General features: G+C 50.2%; 2 protein-coding genes across 3 annotated transcripts in view; both read left to right on the forward strand.

Moving 5' to 3' along the window:
* PROSC (proline synthetase co-transcribed homolog (bacterial)) overlaps nucleotides 1–3,815 on the forward strand; it is a 29,874-nt gene extending 26,059 nt beyond the window's left edge. The window contains exons 7-8 of one of the 2 annotated variants that reach the window (XM_011993094.1): nucleotides 303–401; nucleotides 2,021–3,815. In XM_011993094.1, the coding sequence (XP_011848484.1) occupies nucleotides 303–401; nucleotides 2,021–2,152 (231 nt within the window). In that variant the 3' untranslated portion in view covers nucleotides 2,153–3,815. Of the gene's footprint in view, nucleotides 1–302; nucleotides 408–2,020 lie in introns of both variants that reach the window. The other variant, XM_011993101.1, reaches the window with a different exon arrangement.
* Nucleotides 3,816–7,703: 3,888 nt separating this feature from the next.
* Nucleotides 7,704–20,748, forward strand: part of ADGRA2 (adhesion G protein-coupled receptor A2) — a 59,669-nt gene continuing 46,624 nt past the window's right edge. The window contains exons 1-2 of the mRNA XM_011993510.1: nucleotides 7,704–7,708; nucleotides 8,198–8,344. Of these exons, the coding sequence (XP_011848900.1) occupies nucleotides 7,704–7,708; nucleotides 8,198–8,344 (152 nt within the window). The remainder of the gene's footprint in view (nucleotides 7,709–8,197; nucleotides 8,345–20,748) is intronic.

Below are 20,748 nucleotides of genomic sequence, written 5' to 3' on the forward strand. Positions count from 1 at the left end.
AAAAAAAAAAAAAAAAAATACAAAAAATTAGCCAGGCGTGTTGGCGGGCGTCTGTAGTCCCAGCTACTCGGGAGGCTGAGGCAGGAGAATGGCATGAACCCGGAATGCAGAGCTTGCAGTGAGCCAAGATCACGCCACTGTACTCCAGCCTGGGAGACAGAGCAAGACTCTGTCTCAAAAAATAAAAAAAATAAAAAATAAAAAAGGAATACATAACCATTGTCAGAGAAGTTCAGATTCAGCCACTTTTGGGCATCATTAGAGAAGGCAGGAGTAAAATAGGTGTCGTCTCTTTCTGTCAGCTGTTACTGTCCCTCCGGGAGGAGCTGTGTAAAAAGCTGAACATCCCTGCTGACCAGGTTGAGCTAAGCATGGGCATGTCTGTGGATTTCCAGCACGCGGTAAGTGTTCAGCCAGTGCCCTGTCTGCCTCGAGGGGTGGGAGTAGGGTGTCTGAGAGGCTGACACAAGAGCAGATCTTTGCTATAGAAGCCTCGGAAATGCCTTGGGATGGCAATAGGGTACCCAGTCTCAGGGTCTCAGCTATTCCAGCATCTCCCATTCCCCATGCCCTTTCTTTTTTGAAAAGAGGTAGGCGCACGCCTGTAATCCGTGCACTGTGGGAGGCCGAGCCGGGTGGATCACAAGGTCAGGAGTTCGAGACAAGCCTGACTAACATGGTGAAATCCCCTCTCTACTAAAATTACAAAAATTAGCTGGACATGGTGACGCACACCTGTAATCCAAGCTACTCGGGAGGCTGAGGCAGGAGGATTGCTTGAACCCGGGAGGCGGAGATTGCAGTGAGCCAAGGTCGCACCACTGCATTCCAGCCTGGCTGACAGAGCGAGACTCCGTCTCAAAAAAAATAAAAAATAAAATAAAAGTAAAAGAAATGTATAGAAATTATAGCCTGACATCTGAACTTTTAAAACAAAATATAATTCCATAAGTATAATCTAAAGGAAATAAGAAATCAATTATAAATATAATTCCATAAATTATAAACATAATTCCATAAGTGTAGTCTAAAGGAAAATAAGAAATTAAGCTATAATTTTTGGAAAGGCATATCATTACATAAGTGCGTGGGCCTGGCTGTATCACAGCAAATCACAATGAAGCAGCCTAAGGCTTCATCTTTTTTTTTTTTTTTTTTTGGAAACTGAGTCTTGCTCTGTTGTCCAGGCTGGAATGTAGTGGCGCAATCTCAGCTCACTGCAACTTCCACCTCCCAGGTTCAAGCGATTCTCCTGCCTCAGCCTCTGAAGTAGCTGGGATTGCAGGCGCCTGCCACCATGCCCGGCTAATTTTTGTATTTTTAGTTGAGACGGGGTTTCACCATGTTGGCCAGGCTGTTCTTGAACTCCTGACCTCAGGTAACCCACCCACCTCAGCCTCCCAAAGTGATGGGATTACAGGCATGAGCCACCGCACCCATCCGAGGCTTACGTGTAGATTCACCAACAATCTTACGTGTACATCAACAGCTGTAAGTATCAACTGGTACAAGTGTGCTAGATTGGCAATGCAAATACATGATTTTCTGAAATAGCAAATAACTTGATAAAGTTTCAAAAATCAAAATATAAATTTGCATTCCTGGAAAATTGTATTTCTTAAAACAGTGCAAAAATACATTGCATTGGTAAGTAAAATGGAATTTGATCAGATAATTATAAGGATTTTTTTTCATCTACTGACCGTGGCACATTGGAAAGGTGGGTGTGCTGTGCTGTGCGGCTGCATCCCACACTGGACGTCTAATGTCCTTGACCTGCACCTAGCTGAGTGCCAGCCACACTCCCCAACCACTGGAAATCTAGAGAAACCCAACTTGTTTCCTGTATACGCCCTCAGAGGTCAAATCTCTGAGGAGAACCATCACCCCAAAGCCATCTTCGGCTGTTATTATTCTTCATAGACGGCTCTTGAGAGCCAGAATGGGGGCACAGCTTCAGCACTGGCTCCATTTTATTATTTTAAACCTGATCCTCGATACCTTCTCTTCTTTCCTGCAGATTGAAGTAGGATCTACAAATGTCCGAATAGGAAGCACCATTTTTGGAGAGCGGGATTACTCAAAGAAACCCACCCCGGACAAGTGCGCAGCAGACGTGAAGGCGCCGCTGGAGGTGGCACAGGAGCACTGAGCCAGGGAATACTGAGAGCACTAACTATGCACTAACCTAGATTTTCATTTTGATATTCCCTGTGTCCCAGCAGAGTCCTGCTCTCCTGTGACCTGTGGAGAGCACTAATGATCACGTGTGTTGATGGAAACCATCTGTGCTTAGTCTCTGACATAGGAAGCTTGCTTCAAGCAGTGACTTTGGATTGAGTTTGAGAAATTCAAACATTTCTGCAGAACAGATACCAAATCAATAGCTAGGAATCGTGTCCAATATTGAATTCTGCCCAGGAGCATGAACTGATCCATGAATGCCTTTTCCAGGTTAAAATTTGGTCACTGATGCCTCTAATCGTGGAATTCAGAGGGATTCCCCTTTTTCATCTCATTTTAATAGGAAATTCCTTATGGTTAACTACTCCCTACAAACTCCTACTACATTGTCTAGATTGCTGCTCTGGAATAAGGTGATTTCTGCGCCCAGATTCTTCCCTAGCCGATAGATATGTGAAGATATTCCCAACTGTGGAATGGCAGTACAGGTAACTTCAGGAAATGGCTCGGGTTAATTCTCAAAACACAAATTGTTGCTGGCCAGGCATGGTGACTCATGCCTGTAATCCCAGCAGTTTGGGAGGCAGAGGTGGAAGGATCGCCTGAGCCTAGGAGTTCAAGACCAGCCTCAGCAACATCAGGAGACCCCATCTCTACAAAAAATTTAAAAATTAACTGGGCATGGTGGCTGAGGTGGAAGAATCACTTGAGCCCAGGAGTTTGAGGCTGCAGTGAGGTATGATTGCACCACTGTACTCCTGCCTAAAAAAATAATAAATAAATAAAATCTCCCAATAGTCCATCAAGGCTTTGATCACTTGGGGAGTTCTTCGTAGATGCTGTCACATTTCTTAAAGCAACCTTTTAATATGCAGATAATACCCCCCCACCACCACCTTTTTTAGAGACAGCCTGTCTCTTAAAAAAAAAATTAATTTGGTAGTGAGAGCTTGTGTCACTGCCAGTCTGTGGTATCCCTGAAATTAAGGGATAACATAAGCAGGAATTGGGCCTTTCTGACATCGTCCTTAAGAGACAGGACTTTTTGAGTTTTTCCTCTGGGACCTACAGTGATGAGCGTTTAATGATTATCTCCTCCACTATAATCTCTTTAGGATGATTTTTTAAATCAAAAACCGGTGAATCTCATTACTCCTAAGAAACAAAAGATTCCTTCAAAGCCTGTTCAGGCACATGGTTTCAACAAAGCCTGACTTTGACGTTCCTTGTCCTGAGGAGCACTTTCCAGGCACAGTTACAGCTTCCCCGCTGTATTTACAAGCCAGAATTGTGCAACTCTTCTGGATCATTTAATAAAGTAACAAGATCTTTAAAAAACCCAAAAACACCATTCTCCAGTAGTCATGACAGATGGCTTCAGTATGGCTTGTTTTTTATTTTCCAGATGGCTTTTTCTCTTATTTTTTCAAGCCCCAGTCTGATTTTACAAGTAACTTTCAAACATGATGCTGCTGCCGAATGTACTTTTGTAAACTTAAAGATTATGATTCCTGTATTATTTCAGTGAGAGCTACAGTGTGATATTTCAGAGTCTATTAAATAAAAAATGTGAGTTTGAATTATACCATCTGTGCCAATTACAAAGCAATTAAAAGATTTATTTTTTATGATCTGGTGTAGTGAGTGAATGTAACAGGAGGGGGCACTGGAACCCACAGGAAGCAGCTGTGCTGGTGCCTTGGCATCGTGCCAGCTGGGCTTTGGAGGAGGGCTTCCCCACGGTCACAGACGCAGCCAACGCTACACCGTGGGTGAGAGGGATTCTGAACTTCTAAGGGCAAGAAAAAAGACATTTCAGGAATTACAGAAATAGACGTTACCCCTTGCTGCAAGAGACTTTTGAATTGCCTCTAGATGGCGACATTGGCTAACCGGAGGGACAAGCACTGGCTCTCCACTGTCAGCAATTTACCCTGAGAGGGACTCCTGGTTTACTCAGTCTGGTGGAGGCCAGAGAGGACATGACTCAAGTGATAGGGTGACTTGCAGAGCCTCAGGGGTTCAATACCAGCCAGCCTGGGCAACATGGTGAAATCCTGTCTGTATCAAAAATACCCTCCCCCAAAATTAGCTGGGCATGGTGGCGCATGCCTGTGGTCCCAGCTACTCCAGGGGCTGAGGTGGGAAGATCAGTTGAGCCTGGGAGGCAGAAGTCGCAGTAAGCTGAGATCGCACCACTGCACTCCAGCCTGGGCGACAAGGTGAGACCCCATCTCAAAAAAAAAAACAAAAAACCAAAACAGCGAATAAGGAGGAAAGCCAGGGAAGGCTCAATCAGCTCTAGATAAGGGAAGGACACCAAAGTGTGTCCAGAGTGACCCCAGCAGGATGGGATCTTTTGCAGAGAGAAAATTGAGGCAGGTTGTGAGTTTGTCTTTCGTTAACACATGATGGGTGGCAGGTTGGGTTTCTTCCAGATTTTCATGAAAGCCAGTTCCTGGAGTTTGGATGGCTTGCTCTCCTGGAATGGACCCACCTGTGCAGCCTTGCAGTGTCTGAGGGCGCCGGGCCCTTGTCTGCCCTGAAGCCAGCCTCAGAAGGCTTGAGATGCCACAAAACCTCCCAACAGTCCATCAAGGCTTTGATCTCTTGGGGAGCTCCTCACAGAATCTGTCACAGTTCTCAAAGCAACCTCTTAATACTCAAACGGTACCCCCCTCCCTTTTGTTTAACATTGATGGCATATGCAGCACTATTCTCTATATTCTCTCTTTTCACCATCACAACAGCTGGTACACTTGTGTAGGCTGATAGGCAATGTCCCTTTGTGGACGGGGAACTGGGGCCCAGAGAAGGTTCCGTGTTCTCGTGGTCTGAGGTCAGAGTGAGTTGGTGGCCGGACAAGAAATAAACTCAGGACTTGACTTTCTGGCCCAGAACGTGGTCACTACTCCACACTGGTATATTCTATCTCTACCTTTAATAATTGATAAGTGGCATATTCTTAGATGTGCAGCTTTCATTTAAATGAGCCTTATTACCATAAAATAAGTGTGTGTTTCTATTCCATTGGAACAGTTGAGAATTGATGCATCTTAATGCAGAACAAACTTTGAAACCACAGCCAGTGGGGGTCAGAAGGAAGGAGAGCATTAAACCCAGCCATGAGTGGGATTGGCCTCCCCTCTCATCATCCCATCTCCCTCCCAAGCTCATTCCTCATGATTCAAGCTAATCTCACAGGCTGCAGGGCTCAGAGTGTGCAACCCTGTGCCTTCCCCCTGAAGCTGGACCAGCAGTGAATTCTGTTCCTTAAGGCTGGACACACAGGAATGAGGTCAGACAGGACATTCTTAAAATCCAGGACATCTTCATCCTTCAGAAAACAAGTGGCCCTGTGCATTCCACCAAAGCTTTGAAGGAGGAAGGACTCGCTTACCAGTTCCTGAAGGGCTGCAGTAGGAGTGGAATGTCTTCAGTGGTGCAAGGGGAAAGGATTTTTCTGGGAACTGTGACTGTCTTTACCATGAAATCAGTTGAATGCTATTACATCAGCCTCATGACTAAGGACAAAAGAATCCAGACCGTCTACCAAAATGTTTTACTAATCTGTCCTCCCTCCCCTTACGGAACTTATAGGTAAAGAAAGGGGCTTCCTTTTCCACCCAGTTTGCACCAACATGTGTAAACTATGGCTCTGTGTGGTTGAGCAGCTACTTACAAGGTAAGGGTCCTTAAACTTAAGTTCCTCTTCTATAATCACATTGAAGCCTCAAGGGACCGCAGAGCTAACACTTTTTTTTTTCCTCTAAAGTCCAGCACAGATCAGCTGAAACGGCACACGGTGGGGACAGCAGGAGGGGCTTTTGGCACTTTTCTTGTATTTAAAATAAATTTTACAAGCCCACACTCCTGAGCCTTGAGATCACAGGGAGTAGAGGCCACTCTGAGTGCCGGAGTGCCTTCTCGAATGGTCCCATCTGCACCAGCTGCCTGGAGACACCGCCTGCTAGCTCTGTGCTATCCCAGGCTAGCGTCTCCAGCACCCGCCCTCCCAGCAGCCGTGCCGCTCTCCAGGCTCAGAGCTAAGCCTGACCCGGCTGCCAATCTCCAAAATAAAATCAATGTGTGACCTTATTCACCAGATGTACCGAAGAAACAAGCCCAAATGAAGGCCAACTTTGAAGCCAAAAAGGGAAGATGAGAAGTGGGAGAGAGAGAGAAAGAGGAGGGGAAAGAAACTTGGCTAGACATGAAAGCTGTCTTGTCTGTCTGTTCCCTATTAGGCGCAATTCTCTCGCAATCTGCAGCCTCCACATAATTCTCTTGACCAGAAACTCTCTGGAGAGATAGTGTCAGAGGAAAAACAAACAGAATAGCATCTTCTGACAGCAAAGTCACTTAAAAACCTATTTGGGAGGGAAGAAGAGAGATGTCAGCACCTCAGGGGAGGGCACTCCTTCGCAGCAGGCCACATGTGGAGTTACATTTGCCCTGGGATTGGACAAGGACAGGCAGGGGCCCAGGAGAGGGTTGATGTGCGAGGACAAGGCAGTCCCAGGAAGCAAAAGCCCAAGGCCTCTGCCCTCCCAGCGCCTCTGATGCCCAAGATCTACCTCTCTGTGGACACCACACTAAATCCCGCAGTGTGGGGCTTTCCACAGCCCCATGGCACACTCAGAGGAATTCAGAAGAACTGCCTTAGAGAAAAGGGGTTCCTTGGCCAGACATGGTGGCTCCACACCTATAATCCCAGCATTTTGGGAGGCTGAGGCAGGAGGATTGCTTGAGGTCAGTAGTTCAAGACCAACCCGGGAAACGTAGCAAGACCCTGTCTCTAAAAACAATTTAAAAATTAGCTGGGTATGGTGGTGCACACCTGCAGTCCCAGTGACTCAGGAGGCAGAGGCGGGAGGATCGCTTGAGCACAGGAGAGTGAGGCTGCAGTGACTGTGATCACACCAGCTGTGATGCACTCTAGCTTGGGTGACAGAGGGAGACTGTCTCTTAAAAAAAAAAAGAAAAGAAAGGAAGAAAAAGAAAAAAAAGGGGGAGTTCCACTTCGTCAAAACTCCGCCTTCCCACTGCTGCCGGCCACCAGCCAGAGGCTGAGAAGTCAGCTATTGCTGTAAGACTGTGAGCCAGCAGCCAACTCCCCAGGCAGCAAAGGCCTCTTCTCCCCAGCCCCTTTGACCTGCCTTTGAGCTAAGCAGTCTAGTCCTGGGGAAGCCAAGCCCCAACCCCCACCCTACAGGAGCCCAGTGGGGAAGGTTCTGGAGGAGTGAGGGAAGCAGGGCAGGAGAGGGCGGCCTTCTGTGCTCAAGTTTCTGGGGCAGGCATCCTGTTATAGGAGAAACTTTTTTTTTTTTTTTTTTTTTTTTTAAGGAAGAAAAACTAATCAGAAGAAAGAAGCAAGCAAGAGCTTTTCCCTGCCTTTCGGACTTGTTTATTACCAAGATATCTGATTTCAGCAAAGGAAACCGGCACTGGAGCAAGGTTTTTATTGGCCGTGAGCAAGAGGAATTCATGGTTTGCCTTTGATTTGGCTTCCCTAGAACATGAGGTACTGAGGGGTGCTCGCTGCTTTGATGGAGCAGCCCAGGACTTTGGGGCCCCTCAAATTCCCTGTTTTCTGCAGCACTGACTCAAAGTCCCGCTGGAGGCTGAGGGTGGAGCAAGCGGCAAGAGTGGAAGGCAGCCTCGTAAACGTTTCAGAGAGATCAGAATGAAGGACAGTAGTTGCAAAGTTCTGAAACTAGAGCCTGAGCAAGGGCCCTGGCCCACCCCCCTTCCCCGGGAGTAAGGGGCTGGGGGAGGCCAGGTCTGGTTTGCATGAAAGCGCCATGTTCCAGACTTGTCTCTGACCCGTGGAAATAGGCAAGCTGCAGTCACAGGGCCGAAGCCTCATAGTTTCAATGTGCGGGGAGGATAAAGCCAGAGATGCGCAGAGTCAGCCTCTGACAGCAGCGCTCCTCAGCTGGGAGGGGCGAGGGCTCTGGGGAGGGGTGAGCAGCTGGGCCACTGGCTCACAGAACTGCAGCTGATCCTGCAGGGCCCCCACACACACCATCGTGCAGAGACAGCCGCTGTGCAGGGCCTGGAACCCCGGCCAGCCCATCTCTCCCTCGGCTGCGTTTCCCCGGGAACATCTCCTGCAGGGAGGAAAGGGGAAGGTGTCCTCCTATTTGGGACACCTTGGGTGAGCCTCTCTCTCATTCTCTCTTTTTTCCTCTTTGTATCCTGTCTCTGTCTACTTTCGCTCTCATCACCCTTCGCATCCATCTCCCACAAACCACTGGTGAAAGGAAGATCCCCAAACCAAAGAGCTCTAGGTGGCCCTGCCTTGCTTTACTGCTGTGGCCAGCCAGGAGTGTGAGGCAGGAGCTGCCTGTACCCTAAGGCGGCCAGGACAAGGGGCTGGGACTTTGGGGCCGGTGCCATTGTAGAGGGCAGCCCCTTGCAGAACCCTCTGGTGGGGGACAGTGCTGCCTGCGTACAGCTCTCGTCCTGCTCCAGGTTGGTGATTGGGAGGCCAGGCCTGAAAGAAACACCTCTTCCCCTCCCAGGGTGTGGGGCTTCACAGGTGGCTCTGTGTGCCCCGTCATGACCGATCATGGGCCCGTCTCCAAGACTGTGCACAGGCCCCAGCAGCGGAGTGTGCTATCCCCAGCCGGGCTGGGCTCAACCGTGAGGCCCAGGCCCATGCTGGCAGTCAGGGTGCTGGTTGGGCCTCTGAGCTGAGGCCCAGGGCCTGGGGCAGGGGTGGGGATGGGGAACAGGGCTCTCACTGTGTCCGTGTCAAGGAACCAGTCATCAAAAGGGCTTTATGCAGTCACTTGGAGAACACATTTACAAGGATAAGGGCTGCAGGAGTAAGGAGGTAGCCTGTGAGAGGTGTGGGGAGCTGCCACACACACACACACACACACACACACACAGATATACACATAGATACAGATACAGATACACACAGATACAAAGATCCAGATACACACACACATATACACAGATACAGATACACACACAGATACAGATACACACACAGAGACACACACACAGATACAAAGATCCAGATACACAGAGATACACACATACATACACAGCTACAGATACATGCACAGAGATACACACACACACACAGATACACAGACACAGATATACACACACAGATACAGACACACACACAGATACACAGAGATACACAGATCCGGATACACGATACACAGATACACACAGATATACACAGATATACACAGACACACACAGATATACACAGATACAGATACACACACAGAGATACACAGAGATACAGACACACAGACACAGATATACACACAGATACATATATACACAGAGACACATATACTCACAAAAGCACATATACACACATACACACACATACACATACCTACACATACACATATACATATACACACACATACACAAATATACACACAGAGACAAACACACTTACACAGACACCTATATACACACTCACACATATACACACATGTACACAAATACACATACAGCCACACACATACACAAATATACACATGTATACACACATACATATACATGTAGGCACACATATACACACAGAGACACATACAGCCACACACATACAGGCACACATATACATGCAAACGTATACACACATGCGCACACATATCCACACGCACAGACACACACAGACACAGTAGTTGCTCTAAGACTCTGGCACTGGTTTGTCCGGCTTTGAATCTCAAATCTGTTCTTTATCAAACTATCTTAGGTCAAATACTTAGCCCCTTTGGTGCCTCAGTTTCCTCCTTTGTGAATGGGAGTGATCTTAAGGGTAACTACTCATGGCATCACTGTGAAGACTAAATGTGGCCATACGTGTAAAGTGCCTCACACAAAGCCTGGCACTGGTGAAAGTTCAGGTCGGCTGTTCTGCTGGCTCCAGCTGTGTTGGGCTTTGCAGTCAGCTTGAACCTCCCTGGAGAAACGGGGTGGAGCTCTGATGGCCCAAACAGATAAGGACTGTCGGAAACACTGCCGGGCCTACAGACATGAAACCTGATCTTCTAAGGCTGGGAAGGAAGGAGGACCCTCCACGAGGCAAATGAAACTCCAAGTCCTCAAGCCAAGCTCCCTTCATGGCACTCACAGAGCACGGCTGACATAACCAGCCTGGACGCGGAGAGGGGGAAAGGCCCCGCTTCCCCTTAATGCTACCCAAACATGGACATCCAAGCCTTCCCGAGTGTTCCCCAGCTTTCAACTAAAGACCGAACTAAAGACTGAGGCCTAAAAGCAGCAAAATCAGCCCAGAGTGAAACCAAAACCAAATACTCTGGCTCACACGCCCTGGGCATCCAAACTCCAGTACACACCCAAACTCCTCAAAGTGCAGGCACAGGACGGGGGCCTAGACAGAGGGGCTCCTCTTCCCACATCTCTGCTGACTTCAACCCAGGCCTTCCAGGGGCACAGGGCAGCTGACAGGGCTTAGGAAATAGAGCCCACAACTGCCTGCACAGAAGTCTGGCCTTCTCCATCCGGGTGAAGACCCAGGGCCCCCTGAGGCCAGAGAGAGAGAGTGAGAGAGAGAGGGCAGGAGAGGAAAGGACAAAGGAAAGCACCGAGCAAGGTGGAGGAGCCAGGCATGGTGTCTCAGGCCTGCAATCCCAGCACCTTGGGAGGCTGAGGTGGGCGGATCACCTGAGGTCAGGAGTTTGACAACAGCCTGGCCAACATGATGAAACCCTGTCTCTACTAAAAATACAAATAATTAGCGGGGCATGGTAGCGGGCACGTGTAATCCCAGCTACTGGGGAGGCAGAGGCAGGAGAATTGCTTGAACCCAGGAGGTAGAGGTTGCAGTGAGCCTAGATAGCGCCACTGCACTCCAGCCTTGTGACAGAGCGAGACTCTGTCTCAAAAAAAAAAAAAAAAAAAAAAGGTGGAGGAGAAAAGGAAAGAGATGACAAGAGAGACACACACAAAAGGACCAGCGTGTCCCACACGGTGGCTTACACCTGTCATTCCAGTGTTTGGGAGGCTGAGGCAGGAGGATTGCTTGAGCCCAGGAGTTCAAGACCAGCCTGGGCAACGTAGCAAGACCCCTGTCTCTACACAAATTTAAAAATTAGCCAGGATTGGTGGCACATGCCTGTAATCCCAGCTACTCTAGAGGCTAAGGCAGGAGGATCGCTTTAGTCCAGGAATTGGAGGCTGTAGTGAGCTATGATGGTGCCACTGCACTACAGACTAGGTGACAGAATGAGACCCTGTCCCTAAAAAACAAAAAAAAAGTCAGCCCCAGCGAGCCATCAAGAGTCCAGCTGCTGCTAGGAATTGAGGTTCCATGCGTAGATGGACTTTTCCAGCAAATTAAAAATCCAAGCTGCCATTGGCCGGGGTTGTGTGCTAATGAGGGCACTTCTCAGGCTGCAGCATGACGGGGGTTGGGGTCCGAGTGCTCCGGGGTGGGTGGAGTGGTCTGTGGAAAGAAGACAACGGTGACTCCGAGAAGCTGGTGGCAAATCTGCGGAGAGCCACAGCTCTGAAAACCAGGAGGCCTGGTGGGCAGCTCCTAAATGCTGGATTGGAAAACCCACCCACAGACAGGGTCGATCTCTCAGGGCACTAAGCCGGTTCCATGACTGCTTCAACAAAGAGCAGAGAACTCAAAGCAGAAACTGTCCAACTCCACGCCTCTGGGGAGCAGGACTGGGAGGGCCCGCGGCCTTTTCATCACAAGCTCTTCCAGGCTGGTCCACTTCTTAGCCACATGTGTGTGTCGCTTCGATAAAAATGAGTTTCTTAAACAGTGGTGAGAGCTGGAGGCAGGCACACTTTTGAGGTTGGCCTCAACCTCAGGCTCCCCGCCACATGCCCGGGAGGGGGCTCCCACCCTTCACTCGCACCAGCCCCCACCTGGCCCAGTGCCCCGGGGATGACCCCAAACGCTCCAAGCTGCCCGGGGTGTTCCCTACCCCTCCTCCTGCCTGGAAGAATGCCTGCGACTTTCTCCACCAGCCGGCTCTGCGCTCCTCTCCGATTCCCTTCCGTGGCGGTTCAGGCCTCCTGCAGGGTATGGGGGTGCAAACGGGTCAGGGGAGCAGAGATCCGCACCTGCCGACACTCTCCCACCACAGGGCACCGCAGCAGGGGCTGTGAGCACGGTCATTAGGGAGCAGCAGCCATCAGGGAGCCCAGGCTCCACCCCAGCTCCTCCATCAAGTGACCCCATTCCATCACAGAAAGCAGCGGACCAAATGAAGCCCCCACCCCAACACATGTGCACGCACACAGGCACACATGCACACACCCTCTCTCCCCACCCCAACACATGCACACGCACACATGCACACACCCTCTCTCACCCCAACACATGCACACGCACACACGCACACACCCTCTCTCCCCACCCCAACACACGTGCACGCACGCACAGATGCACACACCCTCTCTGAGTGCCAACATCCTCATCTGTGAAAGGCAATAACCACATATGGCATGGTGTGAGGGTTAAACCAGACACCGCACGTGACGGGCCTTAGTGCCTCCCCCTCATCTTCTATTTCGTTTTCTACAAAGTGAAAGCCACATGTCCACAAACCTGTGCAAAAATGCTGGCCTCGTAACCCCTTCTCGCCCCTCTGTCGCCCCCTCTCTCCACGCCCCCCCGCCCCGTGCTCGCACGCACCCTTCTCTTGGCCAGAGCTGCCTCCATCCTTCTGAGACCTGAATGTCTAACCCCATGGGGCTCAGGGAAAGGGGTGCTGGCCTGCGGCAGGGCTTCATCATCTTGGCTGCCTCTGGGGAAAAAAGGCTGGTGATGGAGTAGCCCCTTGCGTGGGCCTGGAACAGGTTACAGACCATGACCCCAGAAGCCCTGAAATCAGATGGGAAGCCAGGCCTGGATGGGCACGGCTCCCCCGACCCCCCGAAAAGACCCTCCCTGTTGTGGCCTGGTAAGGCTGCGGATGGGAAAGCGTCCCAAGTCCTGATCCATCCATAAGACCCTGGGCAAGAGAAAGCCACACTTTCCCCTGAGCTCCAAGGAGCCTGGGAGCTACTGGGGAGGAACAAGAGGAGGAGGGGAGGGTGGAGGCCAGGCCTGTAGCCCTCACTGGCTCTCTTCCTCCTTCTCCCCTCTGCTCCCTCCAGCAAGGCAGATCTCACCTCTGTCTAAGGTGCCAAGCTCTTCCCTGCCTGGAATTAGGGAAGGCTCCCGGCTGCCTTCTTTACCTGGCTAACACCTGTTGATCCTTCAGGTCAGCTTAGCCATTACATCCTCAGAGAGGCCTTTCCTGATCCTCATGGAAACTGAGGGCTTCTGCCCTGATCCTCTCTAATGCCCCCTTCCCCTTCACAGCACTGACACAATGTCGAATTATAGTCATGGGTGTCCGTGTTTGCTCAATAACTGCCTCTCAGGGCCAGGCGCAGTGGCTCATGCCTGTAATACCAACAGTTTGGGAGGCCGAGGTGGGAGGATTGCTTGAGGCCGGGAGTTTGAGACCAGCCTGGGCAACATAGTGAGACCCCATTTCCACACACAAAAATTTTTTAATTAACTGGGTGTGGTAGGGTGTGCTTATACTCCAGCTACTTAGGAGGCTGAGGCAGAAGGATCACTTGAGCCCAGGAGTTTGAGGTTACAGTGAGCCATGATCACACCACTGCACTCTAGCCTATGAGACAGAGCAAGACCTTATCTCTAAAAAAAATATTAATAATAGCTGCCTCTCCTGGATTGTCAACTCCACGAGGGCAGTGACTCTGTCTTTCTTGTTTACCATGAAATCCGCAGCACCTAGAAGAGGGACAAGTCAAACTCTTTGATTTCCTCCCCAAATCTTATCCTTCCTGAGTCTTCTCCAGCTTAGGAAGAGGTCATTCCATTCTTCTCATGGCTCACGGCAAACACCTAAGAGGATATTCTTTTTTTTTTTTTTTTTTTTTTTGAGACGGAGTCTCAGCTCACTGCAAGCTCCGCCTCCCGGGTTTACGCCATTCTCCTGCCTCAGCCTCCCGAGTAGCTGGGACTACAGGCGCCCGCCACCTCGCCCGGCTAGTTTTTTGTATTTTTTAGTAGAGACGGGGTTTCACCGTGTTAACCAGGATGGTCTCGATCTCCTGACCTCGTGATCCGCCCGTCTCGGCCTCCCAAAGTGCTGGGATTACAGGCTTGAGCCACCGCGCCCGACCACAAGAGGACATTCTTGACCAATGCTTCTGACACCCCTCTTCCCATGTGTTGGAAAATCCTATGGGACTCCGCCTGCAGACTACACCAGGATCCAGCCCCTTTTCACCTCCTTCCTCATCCCCTTTGTCCAAGAGGCCTCCACGGCCTGTGGGCCTGGCCTCCTCACTGTCTCCTGTTCCCCCACTGGTCCCACCACTCTTGATCCTCCACAGAGACAGCACAGAGGCCATTTATTTGTGTATTTATTTGAGACGGACTCGCTCTGCCACCCAGGCTGGAATGCAACGGCACAATCTCCGCTCACCACAACCTCCCCCTTCTTGGTTCAAGCGGTTCTCCTGCCTCAGTCTCTTAGCCACTGTGGTCATCATGCAGGAAGTAGTCCTCATCTGCAGGACTGTGAGTAGATTTCATTTAAAGGATAGATTGGACTTTAATAGCGACAGAGATTATGACTCTTTCCTGCAGGAATGTCTGAATTATGCTTAGGTACCTTCTAGGTGGTGGAATCAGATCACCAAAGAGAAGCCCTCACAGGCCTAAATATTTATCTGCATAGCATCCAACGGTTCTGATTCATTCCTTCATGAGCTGTTCTCCATCATGGACACCAGCAAGGTGTTCATGCTGCTCCAACAGGACCAGCAGCTCAGCTGTCCCCACAGGGAGGTGCAGGACAGGGACGAGAGCTCAGAGGAAGCCCTGGGGAGCCATCTTGCGAGGGAGGTGAGGGCAGGGGTCACCTTGTCATTCTGAGCTAATAGAACCCTGGAGAAATGCCACGTTTGCATTCTCCAGCCAATTATGGGCCATTATCTCAACCACTGTTGACCTGAGTCTGGTTGTTAAAATCTGGAAGACAACAAGACACAGAAGGAAATTAGAAAACCTTAGCATTAAAAGGTAAGGCCATGCATGGTGGCTCATGCCTGCAATCCCAGCATTTTGAGAGGCCGAGGTGGACGGATTGCTGGAGCCCAGGAGTTCAGGGCTGATGTGAGCTATAGTCACAGCACTGCACTGCAGCCTGAGTGACAGAGCGAGACCCTCTCTCAAAAAAAAAAAAAAAGGGTGAACAGCCTGGGTGGGGCCCTCTGACACACAGCAGAAGAGAAGAGGGCCTGGTGCTGGGAGCTTGTTAGCTGTTGTCACCCCTGACACCTCTGCACGCTTAGAGTCTGTATATTCTTTTTTTTTTCTTTCTTTCTTTCTTTTCTTTTCTTTTTCTAGACAGAGTTTCACTCTTGTTGCACAGGCTGGAGTGCAATGGCACGATCTCAGCTTACTGCAACCTTCACCTCCCGGGTTCAAGCAATTCTCCTGCCTCAGCACAATCTCGGCTCACTGCAACCTCCAACTCCCTGGTTCAAGGGATTCTCCTGCCTCCGCCTCCCAAGTAGCTGGGATTACAGGCATGCACCACCTTGCCCGGCTAATTTTTGTATTTTAGTAGAGATGGGGTTTCATCATGTTGGCCAGGATGGTCTGGATCCCCTGACCTCGTGATCTGCCCACCTAGGCCTCCCAAAGTGCTGGAATTACAGGCGTGAGCCACTGCGCCTGGAAGTCTGTGTATATTCTTTATCCACCCATTACTTTCTCCCAGCTTAGTAGTGAAGTTCCTTGAGGAAGTTTCTCCATTTCTGGACTCTATTAGAGAAAAAGTCAAGTGTGTCTTGGTTCTACTACCAGCTATGGGTTAAGAGTGGACATCTCTAAAGGTTTGGCTCAGAGAAGGCCAGAGAATCAAAATAAAAAAAACCACAAGAGGGGCCAGGCATGGTGGCTCACACCTGTAATCCCAGCACTTTGGGAGGCTGAGGCGGGTGGACCACCTGAGGTCAGGAGATCGAGACCATCCTGGCTAACACGATGAAATCCCATCTCTACTAAAAATACAAAAAAATTAGCCGTGCATGGTGGCGGGCACCTGTAATCCCAGCTACTCGGGAGGCTGAGGCAGGAGAATCGCTTGAACCCGGGAGGTGCAGGTTACAGTGAGCTGAGATCATGCCACTGCACTCCAGCCTGGGTGACAGAGCGAGACTTTGTCAAGAAAAACCCACAAGGGGAAGTAAAACTCTTGGGAGATTTCTTGTGAGCTCTTCTCCTCCCTAGAAATGACACAGTACAGCAGTTAAAAATTTGGTCTCTTGGTCAGGCGCCATGGCTCATGCTTGTAATCCCAGTACTTAGTGGGGACTAAGGCGGGAGGATCACTTGAGGCTGCGAGTTTGAGACCAGCCTGGGCAACATAGCGAGATGCCATCTCTACAAAAAATTAAAAAATTAGTCGGGCATGGTGGCACATGCCTGTGGTCCCAATTACTCAGAAGGCTAAGGTGGGAGGATTGCTTGAGCCTGGGAGTTCAAGGCTGCAGTGAGCTATGATTGTACCATTGCACTCCAGCCTGGGCAACAGAGACCCTATCTCAAAAAAATTTTTGACTCTGGCTCCAGGAGTCCATATCTTGGTTCTGTTACTTACTAGCTATGTATTTTTGGATGAGGTACTCTTTGGGTTCCCTGTCTGTTAAAAAAAAAAAAAAATTGTCCTGACCACTGGGCGCAGTGGCTCACGCCTGTGATCCCAACACTTTGGGAGGCTGAGGCAGGCGGATCACTTGAGGTCAGGAGTTTGAGACCAGCCTGGCCAACATGGTGAACCCCGTCTCTAATAAAAATACAAAAAAAATTAGCTGGGCATGGTGGCGGGTGCCTGTAATCCCAGCTACTTGGGAGGCTGAGGCAGGAGAATCGCTTGAACCCAGGAGACAGAGGTTCCAGTGAACTGAGACCATGCCATTGCACTCCAGCCTGGGCAACAAGAGGGAAACCTCTGACTCAAAAAAAAAAAAAGGTCCTCACTCTGTTTTGATAACTAAATGAGTTAATTCTTTTTTTTTGAAATGGAGTCTCACTCTGTCCCCCAGCCTGGAGTGCAGTGGTGCAATTTTGACTCACTGCAACCTCTGCCTCCCAGGTTCAAGTGATTCTCCTGCCTCAGCTTCCCGAATAGCTGAATTTACAGGCACCACCACCATGCCCGGCTAATTTTTGTATTTTTAGTAGAGACGAGGTTTTGCCCTGTTGGCCAGGCTGGTCTTGAACTCCTGGCCTCAGGTGATCTGCCTGCCTCAGCCTTCCAAAGTGCTGGGATTACAGGCGTGAGCCACCATGCCTGACTAAATGAGCTAATTCTTACGAAATGTACTCAACAAGTGCCTGGCACATAATAAGCACTCAGTGGATGTCCGCTTTCCTTATGTACCTCCCATGGTAGCTCCAATCCGCTCAGTCTCAGAGAGATCAGCTAAAAGCTAGCTCCCAGCAAAGGCAAACTTCTTTCGAGAGGGAGATGGCAGATATGAGCCCCTAGACTCTTCCGGGAATAAGGTCTCATAGAGTCTGGTAGATTACATTCTTTCCCAGATTAAACAGCCTCTTTCGGAAAGTCCTCTCTCCCTTGCTCTGGTCGGAATTAATTCAGCCTTGTCTCTGTGATCGCCACTGAAGAGCTTATCACCTCCGATCAAGGTGTGTTTAATTGGTCAGGCTTCCTAGCAGATCTTTTGAGGTCTGGAACTAGATTTGAGTCATTCTCCTATCTCAAACAAACCTCAAAACAAAAATATTTTGATGTGAGCAATTCATTCACTCCTCCCTGCATCTCTGAAAAGAGGTCTGTAGGAAGCTTCCCTGGGGAAAGGCTCTCCGTGGCTCAGAGAAGAAAGCACTTAAAAAGGAACCATGGCTGGGCACAGTATACTAGAAATATGCACAAAAAAGGATTAAAACATGCTCATGGCAGGGCGCGGTGGCTCACTCCTGTAATCCCAGAACTTTGGGAGGTCAAGGCGGGTGGATCACCTGAGGTCAGGAGTTCGAGACCAGCCTGGCCAACGTGGTGAAACCCCGTCTCTACTAAAAATACAAAAATCAGCCAGGCGTGGTGGCAGGCGCCTGTAATCCCAGCTACTTGGGAGGCTGTGGCAGGAGAATCACTTGAACCCAGGAGGTAGAGGTTGCAGCGAGCTGAGATTGCGCCACTGCACTCCAGCATGGGCGACAGAGAGAGACTCCGTCACAAACAAACAAACAAACAAACAGATGAACACGCTCATGGCCAGGAGTAGTGGCTCACGCCTGTAATCCCAGCACTTTGGGAGGCCAAGCCCGGCAGATTGCTGGAGTCCAGGAGTTTGCGACCAGCCTGGGCAACATGGTGAGACCCCATCTTTACAAAACATTTTTAAAAATTAGCCAAGTACGATAACACACCTGTAGTTCCAGCTACTTGGGAGGCAGAAGTGGGAGAATTGAACCCAGGAGATCGAGGCTGCAGTGTTCTTGCTACTGCACTCCAGCCTGGGTGACAGAGTGAGACCTTGTCTCACACATACACAAAAAAAAGGAATCAGAAAGTAAGTTCCTACCCTTGGACTCCAGTCTCAGTGAATCCGTGTCTTCATCAGTACTTGCAAAATAAGAAAGTAACCTCCACTTCATCACCTCCCTGGGTGGGTAAGAAGTCAAATGTGGTGACCCTCAAGACAGGCCAGTGTTTTGTAAATGTCTCCGCCAGACATTTCATTCCTAGCGGTGGGGAAGCCTCGCCTCATTAAATGGCCTTTGGCCTCTGTTCAGCCTCCAGGAGTGGGTGTTCCAGTAGAATTCCTCTTTAGACTTTGAGTGTCTTCATTTAGCAAAAGGAAATCACAGAAAAGCTATATGACCCAGGCCAGAGATCTCGGAGTCTTCCTCGCCTGTGAACAGGAGGGCTGCACAGTCCTGCCTATGGGCTGTGGCTCTGCTGTCAGCTCTTTCCTGAGGAATGCAGCCTGGGCTGCTGCCTGCGAGGGCTCCTGCTGGGGGAGTCCATTCCCCTTCTCCCTTTCTCCATTTGCAATCACTATTTATTTATCTTTGGAAGTTCAAGGAAACAGAGAGCCTGCAACTGGGGGAGATCTGTGGAGCCAGGGAGGGAAAGTGAAGAGGCCAACGTCTAGGCCTCTGCCTGCTGCCAACGCCAACCGGCAAGAAAGACTTACCTGCATAGTCAGGGTAGGCTTGGCTGACAGGCACAGGGGCCCTGGAAAAGGCACCGCACACACCAGCAGGGCTAAGCTCACAAAAGAAGGTGGCGCTCACCTTGGGGATCACTTGGGTCATAGAGTGAAGGAGGGGAAAAAGGAGTCCTGCCCCATCCTGGCAGCTCTATTAAGCAGCAGAAAGGTGAGCCTCTATAGGGAAACAGAGGAAGCAGACCCCTGGGCTGCACTACTTATTGCCTGTCTCCAGTCCTGGTTCCAGTGTACTACAGGCAGTTTAAAAAAATTTTTATTTATTTATTTATTTATTTATTTATTGGGATGGAGTCTCACTTTGTCACCAGGCTGCAGTACAGTGGCACGATCTCAGCTCACTGCAATCTCTGCCTTCTGGGTGCAAGCCATTCTCATGCCTCAGCCTCCCAAGTAGCTGGGATTACAGGCGCCCACCACCACGCCCAGATAATTTTTGTATTTTTAGTAGAGACAGGGTTTCATCATGTTGGCCAGGTGGATCTCAAACTCCTCACCTCAAGTGATCTGCCCATCTGGGCCTCAAAAAGTTCTGGGATTACAGGTGTCAGCCACCGTGCCCAGCCTGCAGGCAGCTTTATACCCACCACTAGTTGTCAAGGTCACCCCTGCCACCACCAGTCCTCTGCCTTTGGAAACCACGTGCCCCTCCCCCCCCACCACCACACTCTCTCATTCTAATGCCACGATTTACATCTATAAACTGGGGAGCAGGCAGAGCCCCATTTCAACCCCAGAGATCAGCTACCCCAGCAAGCTAGGGGCTGTGTCCAAGGTCAGAAAGTAATAAGAGGCAGAGCCGAGTCTGGAGTAGGGGTCTCCAGACTCACTGCTCAGGGCTCTTTCCACACCCTGCTGCAAAGCCTGCTCATCTACTTTTCCCTTGTTCCCACTCACTGTCCCTGAAACACACACACACACACACACACACACACACACACACACAGCGTTGTGGAAAATGTAAGAGGCCCAGTCTAGCCTTGTCTGCCTTGGCCTTTGACCTCTCCTTGGCCGAATGACATGCACCCCCCGCTGAGCGAGGTCACCGCAGCGGAGGAGGGTCTGCTGCCTCCTCGTCTCGGCTGCCATCCTCCTGCGGCGGCCTCCACCGGAGCTGGAGGGAGAGTGAGAGCCGACTTCCAGACTGATCATCGTGTCAGGGGCCAAGGGAAACCTCAGAGCCGTCCACCAAGTTCATTCCAAAACAGGGCGACCTAGACATCTCTGTCCAAGCCCGCGGGTCCAGGAGGGCCCCAGCAGCCTGGAGGTGCAAGCTGCACCAGCACGGGCAAGGGAAATTTTGTGGAAGGTGGT

The sequence above is a fragment of the Mandrillus leucophaeus genome, unplaced genomic scaffold (assembly GCF_000951045.1).
Source record: "Mandrillus leucophaeus isolate KB7577 unplaced genomic scaffold, Mleu.le_1.0 Scaffold111, whole genome shotgun sequence".
NCBI classification, from domain to species: Eukaryota; Metazoa; Chordata; class Mammalia; order Primates; family Cercopithecidae; genus Mandrillus; species Mandrillus leucophaeus.